Source organism: Bufo bufo, chromosome 5, assembly GCF_905171765.1.
Source record: "Bufo bufo chromosome 5, aBufBuf1.1, whole genome shotgun sequence".
Classification (NCBI taxonomy): Eukaryota; Metazoa; Chordata; class Amphibia; order Anura; family Bufonidae; genus Bufo; species Bufo bufo.
In genome coordinates, this window is record NC_053393.1 from 291,463,225 (window position 1) to 291,477,740 (window position 14,516).

A 14,516-nucleotide genomic window follows, 5' to 3' on the forward strand; every position below is an offset into this window, starting at 1 on the left:
GTCACTGCTGTCACGTGACTCACCACCCAATCCATTAGCTCCAGACTCGAGTCCTAGGCCTGCTGGCTGCTCCTGCAGTGCATCCGCCGCGGCGCCACTCACCAGGCAGTCACACCCCCTTCACCACGTGACGGCCGGGCAGACGTGCTTGCGAGAAGTAAGGAGAACTCCGGCGGGTGACACCCCATCAGACTGGTGTCACCCGGTGCGGCCCGCACCCCCCGCACCCCCCTCGCAACGCCACTGCATAGAAGCCTTAGGTGCGAGATTCATCATTCGATGTTCGACCCAGGAGGCCAGTACATTTTCATATTTGCTCATATTGACTGTGTCCCCTATGTGATTGTCAACTTGTATAACTCACCCCCTGCATCTCTCTCCCTGCTGCAAGCAGTCGTGGGATTCATGACTCATTATCCCACTGCCCGCTTCTTGTGTATGGGAGACTTCAACCAGGTGATGAGTGAGGACATGGATAGATTTAGTGGCAGGGCTGACAGAGGTGGGATGGGTGGTGAAAGCATGACCCTTGCTAGGATTTCTCAGGAGATGGGATGAATAGATATGTGGAGGGCTAGGAATCCACATATTAGAGAATACTCTTGTTTCACACCCTCTAGAGGCGCTCTACCTAGAATAGACTATTTATTTGGTAACTCCATAGTATATACAGACTTGATGGACATACACCATGGACCGCAGGGACCCTCTGATCATGCCCCGGTGTTAGCTGAGCTGGCAATTTCTAACTCCCCTAGCTCGGGCAGTAAAATGCGTGTTCACCCTTTTTGGCTCACTCTATTCGGTTTAACCGACAGAGTCCCTGATCAGCTGAAAGTGTTTTTTGAGGTCCAGAATGCCTCCACTGATCCCTTATTACTGTGGGAAACATTAAAGGCGTATCTTAGAGGTTGCCTTAAGTCCTCCCTATCATATGTCAAGAGATAAGCGCAGCGTAAGGAGGAGGAGGAGCTACATGCTAGTTGCAAGGTCGCAGAGAAGGTGTTTACTGAGTCCCCCACGGAGGAGCACAGAGTGGAGTGGATGTCTAAAGGTAGACAATACATGTTGTACTTGGAAGAAAAGAGCAAAAGGAAACTTTTTTTCCTTAAGCAACAGGCGTTTGAGACAGGCAATCAGGCAGGGAAACTACTTGCGCATATAGCACGTGCCAATACTATGGCTCCACCAGTACTTCGCTTAAGAGAGACTGATGGACGCATAGTGGAGACGATTCAAGATATATTAAAATGCCTCCATGCTTTTTATGCGGAACTATATATGTCGGCGGCTAATTACACAGAGCAGGATTTACAATCATATCTTAGTGAAGTTTCCTACCCTAGACTAAAAGATCTGGACAGGGGTATCATGGAGCAAGATATCACTTTGGAGGAGGTGGAAAGAGCTATTATGGACCTGCCATCAGGAAAGGCCCCTGGACCGGACGGCATCCCGGTGGAGGTGTATTCTAGGTATAGGGAGAGTTTGGGCCCACAGCTGCTGAAGCTGTATAGAGCTGCGCACTCCGGCGGATCACTGCCGGAATCGATGTACGATGCCTCCATTGTTGTGATTTTAAAACCCGACCAGGATCCGCTGGACTGTGGATCTTATCGTCCAATCTCGCTTTTGAACTTGGACTATAAAATTCTGACTAGGATTCTAGCTAACAGATTGAACAAGGTGATAACGTCTGTGATACACCCTGACCAATCTGGTTTTATGCCTGGGAGATCCACCTCGGATAACATCAGGAGAGCACAGGTGATTGTGCAGGTGGGGGTTGCAGAGAAAGCAAGGTGGGCATTAGCCTCTCTAGATACGGCTAAAGCTTTTGATTCCCTAGAATGGCCCTTCTTAACAGCTGTGCTGAGGAGCTTTGGCTTTGGTCCCAATTTTATTAGATGGATTGGCATACTCTATAATAATCCCTCTGCATGTATTCAGCTCAATGGCTTATACTCTGAAAAGATCTCTCTACTTAGGGGTACTAGGCAGGGATGCCCGCTCTCGCCTCTTTTGTTCGCAATAGCGATAGAACACCTGGCAATAAGAATTAGACAGGATCCAATCTATACTGGGGTGTCTGCGGGAGGCAGGGAGGATAGAATAGGATTGTATGCGGATGACTTGATCCTGTTTATGTCTGACCCGGAAGTGTCCCTCCCGAGAGCGATTGAAGTCATTGCGTCCTTTGGGCGGTATTCTGGACTACACATAAATTGGGGCAAGTCTGCCATTATGCCTCTATGGGCACACGACTGGCCGGATTATCATTATAATTTGCCTGTAGTTGATAGGTTCAAATATCTAGGGGTAGTGATCACTAAGGTACCGCAGCTCTCCTATACCTTGAATATTGAGCCCCTAGAAACAATGTTTCAAGATAAAATAAAAACTTGGGAATCCCTCCCATTGTCAGCTATGGGAAGATTGAACCTGGTGAAAATGGTTCTGTTACCCATGGGTTTATACCTGCTGTCTCATGCCTGCACCACGGTTCCCCAAGGATTCTTTAAGCGCATTCACGCTCTGATCACGGCCTTTGTCTGGGGTAACGCCAGAAGGAAGCTCTCGCTCCCGGTTCTTCAGAGATCAAAACTGTAGGGGGGTGCCGCCCTTCCTGACTTTTTTCTATACTTTATAGCAAGCCAGTTGAGATTTTTGAGGTACTGGGTCACTGAGGCTCCACGTCCCAATGCGGAATCTTATCTGCATGAGCATCTGCAAGTTTCTACGTTATGGCCCGTCCTAGAAGGCTCTGGACATCTACAAAAGGGCACCCTTCCAATTCACAAATTAGCCCATCAGATATGGCAGGCATCCAAGTTGAATACGTATAAAGATTTACCTAGTGAGATACCCATATGGGATAACTGCATGTTCCCCAATCTATTACGGTTAGAAGGGGTGTCAGAGTGGAGGAGGTACGGGATTCGAGTATTGGGGAATATATATGAGGGAGGTCAGCTGATCACATTCTCCCAAATCCAAGACAGATTTCTGGTGCCGTGCGTCCTCTTCTATAGGTACACCTCCAGCTGCGACATGCACTACAGGCCCAATTTCGAGGTGGAAAAAGATGCATATCTAAGTATCCTATCATCGGGGTTCTGAGATCCCAGGGCCCTAGAGCAGCGGTTCTCAACCTGGGGGTCGCGACCCCTTTGGGGGTCGATCGGCCCTTTCCGGGGGGTCGCCTGAGGCTTCCTATTGTGGGTCGCCCGCACAACGGCAGCGGCCCCTTATCCTAGCGCACAGGAAGTGATGTCCTATCACTGCCTGTGCTTGAAGGAGCCTGACGTCTGGACGGGTAAGTCGGGCCGCCTGTCTGCTGAGGTCCGAGTTTTTTCGTTAATGACACCGCCGCTGAGCACCACTGCCAACAATGATTTAATTGAGCCTGGCTAATTTTATTTTAATTATTTGGCTGAGCAAGGCTTAATTTATTTGGGGGGACATGAAGCACCGCTGATTTATTTATTTGGGGGACCCTGAGCACTTCTGATTTATTTATTTGGGGGACCCTGAGCACCATTGATTTATTTATTTGGTTGGGGGGGGGGGACCTAAAGCACCGCTGATTTATTTATTTGGGGGACCCTGAGCACGTCTGATTTATTTATTTGGGGGACCCTGAGCACCGCTGATTTATTTATTTGGGGGAAACCTGAAGCCCCGCTGATTTATTTATTTGGGGGACCCTGAGCACTTCTGATTTATTTATTTGAGGGACCCTGAGCACCATTGATTTATTTATTTGGGGGGGACCTGAAGCACCGCTGATTTATTTATTTGGGGGAGACCTGAAGCCCCGCTGATTTATTTATTTGGGGGACCCTGAGCACTTCTGATTTATTTATTTGGGGGACCCTGAGCACTTCTGATTTATTTATTTGGGGGGGACTTGAAGCACCACTGATTTATTTATTTGAGGGGTACCCTGAGCACCACTGATTTATTTATTTCTTTGGGGGGGGGGGGTACTGTGAGCACCACTGAGTTATTTATTTGAGGGGTACTGTGCGCACAAATGATTTATTTTTTATTTTAAAGTTATTTATTTGATTTACAAATATTTTGTATTTATGCTAAAGTTCTGTGGTTATGAATGAATACTTGTGTATTTGAATTAACATTTGGTGTATTGGTGTCTGTGCGTGTTTTTGGTGGGTCATCATAACAGTAGCAAAATTAGTTATGACGTAGCAAGGAAAAAAATGTAATGGTTGGGGGTCACCACAACATGAGGAACTGTTTTAAGGGGTCACGGCTTTAGAAAGGTTGAGAACCACTGCCCTAGAGGGATAGTATCAGTCCTCTATACTCATTTGCTTGATTGTCGTATGCTGGTGACCCCGTTGACTGTCGAGGGCAGGTGGAAGATGCTTATACCCTCTCTAACTGCTGAGGAGTGGGAGGAGGCTTTGATAGCCCCAACTAGAGTGTCCCCCTCTATTAACAACAGAATGATTCAGCTCTTTATCCTACATTACAGCTATCTAACTCCCACTAGACTTCAAAAGATGGGTAGGATTGATCACTCCAGGTGTCATAGATGCAGTGCGGAGGGTGCTAATTTTTGGCATATGATATGGGATTGCCCAATCATCCATCAGAATTGGGTATCGGTACTGGAGGTCCTCAAGGCCCTGGTCCCTCTGACATTGCAGCTGTGCCCCAAGATGTGCATCTTGGCCATAGTGGATGAGGAGTCTTGGCCACATTATCACAGAATTTTCTTAGAAAGAACACTGTTTCTAGCTAGGAAGGCGATTGCCCTGCGATGGATGGGAGATTCCCCCTCAAAGGGACAATGGCTCTCTCTAGTAAATTGTGCGGTCTCCATGGAGAATATAGTCTATAAACATAGGGAATGCCCGCAAAAATTTGATAGGGTTTGGGGTGATTGGTGTTCATCTCCACTTACTCTGCATACCTCACGCCTGCACTCGACAGCTGGCGACCCTTAAGGGTTCTCTTAACACATGAGGTGTTGTCTGATGGACAGCACTGCATTTACTACTAACTGTTCATTTGAGTATGTAATGTGCCTGTATCGTTTTGATTTATTAATGCATCATCTGTGCAACTATCATGTAAAATCTACATATATGATTCCAGCTACATGTTATTTTAGCCTCTAAAAAGTACTGTACCTGCATTCCTGATTGGCCCCTGTGCGGGTCACTATGATGTAATGTGTGTGCCATACTTGTCTTATTCTCCTTTAATAAAACGAGTTAAAAAAAAAAAAGAGGCGGACACTGTGGAGGTCACTGTTAAAGGGGTGGCCACTATTAAGGTCGCTGTTAAAGGGGTGGTCAATGTTAAAAGGACGGGAACTGTGGAGGTCACTGTTAAAGTGGTCAATGCTAAAGGGGCGGGCACTGTGGAGGTCACTATTAAAGGGGCAGGTACTGTGGAGGTCACTGTTAAAGGGCAGGCACTATTAAAGGGATGGGCAATGTGGAGATCACTGTTGAAGGGGCGGGCACTGTGGAGGTCACTGTTAAAGGGGCGGACACTATTAAGGTCACTATTAAAGGGGCGGGCACTGTTAAATGGGCGGGCACTATAGAGGTTACTGTTAAAGTGGCGGGCACTGTGGAGGTCAATGTTAAAGGGACGGCCACTGTGGAGGTCAATGTTAAAGGAGCGGGCAGTGTGGAGATCACTGTTAAAGGGGCAGGCACTGTGGGGGTCATTGTTAAAGGGGCAGACAATGTGGAGGTCTTTGTGAAGGGGCGGGCACTGTGGAGGTCAATGTTAAAGGGGTGGCCACTGTTGAGGTCAATGTTAAAGGGGCGGCCACTGTGGAGGTCACTGTTAAAGGGGCAGGCACTGTGCAGGTCACTGTTAAAGATGCGGTCACTGTTAAAGGGGCGGGTACTGTGTAGGTCACTGTTAAAGGGGCGGGCACTGTGGAGGTCAATGTTAAAGGGGCGGCCACTCTGGAGGTCAATTTTAAAGGGGCGGCCACTATGGAGGTCACTGTTAAAGGAGCAGACACTATGGAGATCACTGTTAAAGGGGCAGACACTGTGGAGGTCATTGTTAAAGAGGCAGGTACTGTAGAGGTCACTGTTATGGGGGAAACTGTTGATATCTTTTTACGACACATGGAAACATAAAATGAAATAGATGAAATATACCCATGCGAAGCCGGGTCCTTCTGCTAGTAACTTATAAATGACAGACCGCTGAAATCAGCTCACCTGTCTCTACTTTGTTCTGCTGTTAATATGGGCAGCATAAAGTTGATGACAGGTTCCCTTTAAGTGGGCATCCAGGGATTTCTGGCACAAAAAACACTTGTCTCTAGTTATCACTGGCGGTCTGCTATTTTGGGAGACATTGCTGCATATGTGTCTGTTTGTGAGGCTTGTGCTCATTTTAAGACCCCCAGGATACACACCCCTGGAGAGCTTTGGCCTTTACTTATTCCCAAAAGGCTACCTTCTCAACTCACAATTGAATTCATCACTGATTTGCCACCTTCACATGGGAAAACTTTTGTCTGTTGATAGATTTAGCAAGATATGTCACTTTGTCCCTCTCAGTCAGTTGCCTAATGTGAAAGTATTGTCTTCTCTGTTCATTGACCATGTAGTCCAAATGCATGGTATCCCTGAAGACATTGTGTCAGATAGTGGTGTGCAATTTGTTTCTACATTATGGAAGACTTTATTTTCAAAATTGGGAATTAATCTTTATTTTTGTCAACCTTTCATCCTAAAACCAACCGCCATAAAGGCATGCAGCATTTTTCTGTCCAGAGCTATTTGGCTTCCAGCATCACAACTGATGTGCAAGATGAAAATGAACGATCCTATAGAAAACTATGAGATCAGTTCCAAAGAGATAGATGGATAGATAGATAGATAGATAGATAGATAGATAGATAGATAGATAGATAGATAGATAGATAGATAGATAGATAGATAGCTTTCAAAAAGTATGGGAGAGGCTTCTTAAAGTTGACCATAACAATTCCATTTCTAAAGGATTAGTGGCAGGCAGGGGCGTAGCTATAGGGGGTGCAGAGGTAGCAGTCACTACCGGGCCCAGGAGCCTGAGTATTATAGAACGTGCATGCTGGTCAAGTTATAGCTCTGGCTGGAGGGAAGGGGTTAGGTCAAGAATTTGTCATGGGGGGGTTGGGGGGGTTGGGGGGGGTGGTCTACTGTTTAAATTTTTTGACGCAGGCAGCATGAAGGCTATGTGCTTCTCTAGCCACAAAACAAGGGGGGGGGGCCCAAGCTTAACCTTTGGACCATGGCCCATGAGCCTTTAGCTACGCCCCTGGTGGCAGGATTTCCACTTTGGTAATTGTGTTCCTTGGGATCACAGATTTCTGAAAGGTGTTGTCTGAAGTAATTTAAAAACTCTGAAAAACCCTACAATGGCTTAAAATAAAAAATCTTATCCCTTTTCTCCAGCATCATTCTCTGCGGCACTGGACTGGTCCTGCTACCATTGCTTGTTGACAAACTGCAGAGGGGATGTGGCAGTATAATGTGACTGCTGCAGCCAATGTCCTCAATGGTCTATAGCACAGAGGGCAGTGATTAGCTGTGGTGGTCACATGTGCATATGCTGTAGTTTGCAAACAGTGGCAGCAGGACCAGACAGATCAGCAGAGGAAGGGGGAATATCCATGATTTTTTTAAGGGCTTGCCCTACATTTTTAATTATCTTAGACATCCGCATTACCTTGAAAAATATCCATAAATAATAAATAATTTACAAAAGTAATGCAGATTACTCGCAGGTACTTTATACATTTGAACCATGTAGTATAAGAAAAGATTAGTTTATTTGCTGGTCAGATTATACCAAAAAATAGCCACAGCCACAACACGGGTGAGGGGGGTAAAAGAGTTGCTATAGATTGACAAATGTATGGCCTTCTATATATAAGCTGCTAACTCTGCATAGTGGCAGACAGCTGAGACAGGCCAGACCTGTCCTAGAGGCTTTTCTGCAGTTGAAATGGCCACAGAGACTTAGAAAGTGTCTTTCTATGTAAAAGTGGCATCTATAAAAGTTACATAGTTAATACTGTTGCAAAACATGCAAATGGTAATGGAGGTGGTGATTTCAATAGAAAAGCTGGATACATGGTTATAAAGTTAGCCAATTTTCTTTCATTTCCGGTATAGAAACTACTTGTCATTGAAACCTTTGGACATATTGACATATTGCTATAATGACAATTCTTTCTATTTGACACTACAAAGGTTAATAGTGTCACTTAAACTGGAGTAGGAACCGTTTACAACATATCTATTTCTATGTACATGTAATGGGTTAATACTCGTTACTGTGTTCCAACTGCTTGGCCACACTTTTTTTGAAAATGGAAGGAAAACATACATTATTGTCAGAATTTAAAGAAAACATGGTGCAGCCTGGTGCAAACTGATTGATACATAAGTCCTAATACAAAGACCTCAGTATTAACCAACTTTGGAGAAAGGATATAAAGGGCATTCACATGGGCATTCACATTAGAGTAACTTGACTGGCTCAATGTTAGGGGGAAATTAAAATTCCAGTCTCATAGAATTGAATAAACTGAAATAACCTTAAAAACTGGAATATGACAAAACAGTTATGCTGGGTTCACTTAATTTTTTTGTGGTGTTTTTTTAATAGTCTTTGCACCATTATTGTTATATGTAAATCTGTGGGAATTATAAAACCCAGAACAAACATGCATTTTTTTGGGATCCATGTTTGTTTGTTTTTTTTCAATCTATGGTGTTTTTCTTTATATGGAAAAAAAATGCAAATATATACAAAATGCTTTGGAAACACATGAATTTCATGGCAATTTGTTTACAAGCCCCCAAAAAAATTGCGTGAAGGATCCCTAACCAACTTGAACTTGCTGTATAAAATACTGAGATATCATTTTGTAAGTGAATCAGTTACCTGTCATACTGGTACTGGCTCAGGGTGTGATCATAAGGATAATAAGCGGCAGTCTGGGCAATACCGGCATGCGTAGATCCGGTGCCATCCTTTGAATCAAAGGTGTTCTGTAACATAAGGTCAAAAGGGTTTATATGACAGTGTATATATATATATATATATATATATATATATATATATATATATATATACAATCCCTTTTTATCCCCTCACATTAACTATCAGAAATCTCATTCCCAATCCATAGCGTTATCTGGGCTTCCAGACACAGTTTAATCATCTCAATATAACACACAATGCTAAATACAAGACAAATTAGCTCATTCTCATGACACAATTGTATATTGCTCTCTGCTCCTGTGGATATATAATGAATTAGTGCATTATACATCCTCTTCCAAAACTCATTCTACTGTTAATATGTTTACAGATAAGGGAAGCAGTTCATACACATTTAATACATATTCTGCACTACAAGAAAAGATAAAATAACTGACAACATCCATCTCAAGCTGTCACTTCCTGTTTATCTATTGAGAATAGAGAAGATAAATGCTCCATGCTAATCTGCAGAATAGATGTAATACTAGCAGAGACAGGGGGATATAGAATAGATGTAATACTAGCAGAGACAGGGGGATATATATATATATATATATATATATATATATATATATATATATATATACACACACACACACACACACACACAGAGGTGGTGCTGCATTGTCATATTTGCCATTTTGTCATCTAAATGCATACAGTGATAAACATACATGCAATCCTGGAAAACTCATAGTACTACCAATTCAAAGTGACAGACTCGGCTCTACTGTGTCTGCACATACACATAGAAAATACATCATGTAGTGCAAAACATAAATCCATGAAAAGTCTTACCAGAGAATAGAAGGCAGAAGCATCAGTGCCATATGTGACATAGTTGCCATAGCCCTGGGAGCTTGTATAGGGGCTCCCATAAACTCCTAAAGCAGCTGCAGAGTTGAGTTCATGCCTGGCAGTGGCCAGCAGCCTGCTCTCATACACAGGACAATAGACCGGGGTCTGAGCAGAGGCTGCAGCAGCTGGATCTGACAAGGTCCTTCCACTTGATTCGCAGCAGGTTGACAATGAATTGGTGGTCATCAAGAACTAGGGGGGAAGTCATACAATGAGAACAAGACATGGAGGTTCTGCCTCTATATGATTACATCTAACTCTAACCGCAGAGAAACATGGAAAAAGTGTAATATTACAGCCCATTGTGTCATCATGGATCTAAAGAATGCAGATTATTGTCATTCCATATGACTTCTGTGAAGTCAATTTTATTCTTGCTATTATTAAAAATAAAAAGACATCATTAAGTACAGGCAGCATGGTCCTACAAAGTCTGTCTTTTCTCAAATCATCTCTACATTTTTTATATGGCGCTTACCTGAGGTGTGGAGGAGTATGGATATCCAAACTGAGGATATGACATGTTACATCAACTCCGGAATCCCAGAAAAGGCAGGCAAAGGATTTTATCTGGCTTACTGGATCGGAGCTTTCTTCTGGAACGATTGGTGACCACAGGTTCCCAGATGCTTAAAGGGAGAAGAAGAAGAAAAGCATCTTGACGTTTTAACCCTTTAATCTCCCTTCAGCTCAACATACCTAGAAACATCTCTGGCGTACATTGAAAAGAGTCGGGGATATTGCTCCAAAGGACATTTACTAACAATAATAATCAGTACACAGAAAATCCAACAGGCAAGGAGCGTGTTGTGACGTCATCGCACCCTTTCATCTCCGGAGCGGTGCATCCAAGGGTCCAAAATACTGATCTCCAACGATCGCTTTTATGGATCGCGCAAGTGATCGTACAAGGCAATTATAGCTGATTGAAACATTCATTGCACTCACATTAATGATTTTATCTCCTTACTCACTGAAGGATGGGAAGCGCTTTTAATTGGAAATTAATTAATGAGCAGCAGTTTCGCACACTAATAATTAGCCTCATTTACAAACGAGAGGGGCAGAAATGGGACTTTCTACTGCAATGTAAATTCTACCCCCAGGTTGGTATTTTGATCATTCAACAAATTATGGATCGATCGTATTCAGTACACCATGCTGAATGCCGAAGACGCCGGGAAGAACGGAAACAGGCAGGAAATTAAAAGTATAGACATGAAGCGCCAAAGGAAAGGTAACAATTAACATTATTGTAAACTGTTTCCTTATCCCAATTTCCTGAGATGGAGAAGAGGGGTCAGTATCTGATAAATTAGGTAAAATCAGCTGACAGTAATATGCTTTTACGGTAAAATGCTCCGGATTGATACTTTACAGTTCTGCGCTTCAAACAAAAGTTACTAAGAGTTTGGTATATATATTTCCATCCTAATGTTACTGACGTCTTGTAGTAATTGTAAACTACTAAATAATGGCTTACAAAGTGTGTGTGTGTGTATATAGCAATCAATATGCGACATATTAGGTGGCGCAGTATAATGCAATATACCCTAAATATCTTGGCTTGATTGGCGGCCCAGGTGCACGTCTTTCAGTGTATCTATGGTGTGCTGACTTGCAGAGATAGCTGCCTGGGTTCAGACATGCGGATAGCCCTGGGGTCACACTCTAATTAATGACGCTGCTCTCTTCTTTTCCCCAGCTGGAAGACTGCCTCCCAGAAACCAATGTGCCCACTGCTGACAGCTCGATTGAGGGTGATTGATGACTATCTGGAGACCACAGTACACCTCATGGAGTATATACTGCTTAATTACTTCCTACTACTCATGATTATCTATGCTAATATATATATATATATATATATATATATATATATATATATAGATATATAGATATATAGATATATTCTATATAATCTATTCTATTTAATAAATCTAATCTATTTCTATCTATTCTATTATATCTATTTGATCTATCTATCGATCTACTATCTATTCTATTTAATAAATCGAATCTATTTCTATCTATTTGATCTATCTATCTATTATCTATTCTATCTATCTAATGTAATCTAATCTATCTCACCTCAGCGTCTAGCAATACTTGTGTAATCAGATACATTCTGCACCATGTTCTGTATGTATATTCAGCCTAGTAATTCTAGTATGGTAGTGACCGTGTCCCCCTCAGTATACACACCTGCACACAGACTGGGTTCATTATGGAAAAGTAGCTATTGCTGGAGTCCAGTAATAAAGTCCTGTCCTGGAGATGGCGGATGTAATCAGTACAGCTGACAAGCATGCCGTTTGCCATTTTAATAAGTGACTTGCCCGGCTAAAACAATCTCATCTACATAACAAAGGTTGTCAAATAAAACTGTATTGAGCCTTGGCATGAGTTTAGATCGGATGATACATCGTATATCACGGGTACAGTGTATTCCTCAAGACTGGAAAAAGTGACATGCTTTTCTTCAGGGTGCCCCCCTGTAATCTCCATATTAGAAGGACATGTTTCTCCCGATGTTCCAGGGACTGAACCTTAAGTTAACGTTTAGCCTTTGATTTCCAAGCATAAGGCAGATGAGGGCAGGTCACACGTGTCGGCGGTCTGTTCCAGGTGCCATCACAATGCCCATGGAAACTGAATGCCGCTTTATTAACAGTTCACATCCAGAAAATACGTGATGACACCGGGTACATATACCTGCACATAGGTGATGGCACCGGGTACATATACCTGCAGATACGTGATGGCACCGGGCACATATACCTGCACATACGTGATGGCACCAGGTACATAAACCTGCACATACGTGATGGCACCGGGTACTTATACCCGCAGATACGTGATGGCACCGGGCACATATACCTGCACATACGTGATGGCATCGGGTACATATACCTGCACATACATGATGGCACCAGGTACATAAACCTGCACATACGTGATGGCACCGGGTACTTATACCTGCACATACGTGATGGCACCGGGTACTTATACCTGCACATACGTGATGGCACCGGGTACTTATACCTGCACATACGTGATGGCACCAGGTACATATACCTGCACATACATGATGGCACCAGGTACATATACCTGCACATACATGATGGCACCGGATACATATACCTGCACATACGTGATGGCACCAGGTACATATACCTGCAGATTTGTGATGGCACCGGGTACATATATCTGCACATACCTGATGGCACTGGGTACATATACCTGCACATACATGATGGCACCAGGTACATAAACCTGCACATACGTGATGGCACCGGGTACTTATACCTGCACATACATGATGGCACCGGGTACATATACCTGCAGATACGTGATAGCACCAGGTACATATACCTGCAGATTTGTGATGGCACCGGGTACATATATCTGCACATACCTGATGGCACTGGGTACATATACCTGCACATTCGTGATGGTCCCGGGTACATATACCTGCAGATATGAGATGGCACCGGGCACATATACCTGCAGATATGAGATGGCACCGGGTACATATACCTGCAGATATGAGATGCCACCGGGTACATATACCTGCAGGCCATTCAGAAATTCTACACGACAGAAGTCACACATATAGCGATCACACAAACTTTTTCTCGGATGCCATGGTGTGCACATGGAGCAGACCCTTCTCCCTTCAGTGAAGTTGCTTAGGCTGCCGGCATTAGTATATTCCATGCGAATTAGAACAAAATAACTAACATACAGATTATCAGAGCAGAAATCAGCAAACGCCTATGAAGTTAAGTTTTCATTGGTCTCCCCTGGAGAAGTCCTAGCACATGCAAGAGCTATGAGACCTAGTCACTGAGGACTGTAATGCCGATACCTGGTCGCCTGCCCCTGTCAGTACACCTGGCTGGTATGAAGGGAAAGTTACCTGGTGCAGCTCCCGCAGACTAGAGGTGTGCTGTGCCTGTCACGCTGTCACCGGCCGGTAATGTGTTTCATACCTGACTATGGAGTGGAGTAAGTGCTCCCGGTCCCCAGCCTGTTACTGGAGTGACGTTACACTGCACAGCTCCACTGGTTAACGCTTCCCTGCACCACACAGCCTCCACTCTGCAGCAGAAGTTTCCCCTCTAGAGCAAAGTAAGGGAATCCACCCAAAATACCTGTAGAGGTAGCCTTGACTGGGCTTCTGTCTGCCTGATCTATTATTCCTGTCTATCTATCTATCTATCTATCTATCTATCTATCTATCTATCTATCTATCTCATATCTATCATCTATCTATCTATCTATCTATTTATCTATCTAATAGCTGTCTATCTTATATCTATCTATCTAACTCATAGCTGTCTATCTTATATCTATTATCTATCTATCTATCTATCTCATATCTATTATCTATCTATCTAATAGCTGTCTTCTTATATCTATTATCTATCTATCTATCTATCTATCTATCTAATAGCTGTCTATCTTCTATCCATCTATCTATCTATCTATCTATCTATCTATCTAATAGCTGTCTATCTTCTATCTATCTATCTATCTATCTAATAGCTGTCTATCTTCTATCTATCTATCTATCTATCTATCTAATAGCTGTCTATCTTATATCTATC

At 43.3% G+C, this 14,516-nt stretch overlaps 1 protein-coding gene across 1 annotated transcript in view; it reads right to left on the minus strand.

The window, feature by feature from the left end:
- The window catches only part of IRX4 (iroquois homeobox 4), a 98,726-nt gene extending 84,773 nt beyond the window's left edge, over nucleotides 1-13,953 (minus strand). The window contains exons 1-4 of the mRNA XM_040433480.1: nucleotides 13,826-13,953; nucleotides 10,382-10,532; nucleotides 9,844-10,095; nucleotides 8,944-9,050 (exon numbers count right to left, since the gene is read on the minus strand). Of these exons, the coding sequence (XP_040289414.1) occupies nucleotides 8,944-9,050; nucleotides 9,844-10,095; nucleotides 10,382-10,426 (404 nt within the window). The 5' untranslated portion in view covers nucleotides 10,427-10,532; nucleotides 13,826-13,953. The remainder of the gene's footprint in view (nucleotides 1-8,943; nucleotides 9,051-9,843; nucleotides 10,096-10,381; nucleotides 10,533-13,825) is intronic.
- Between the last annotated feature and the right edge of the window lie 563 nt (nucleotides 13,954-14,516).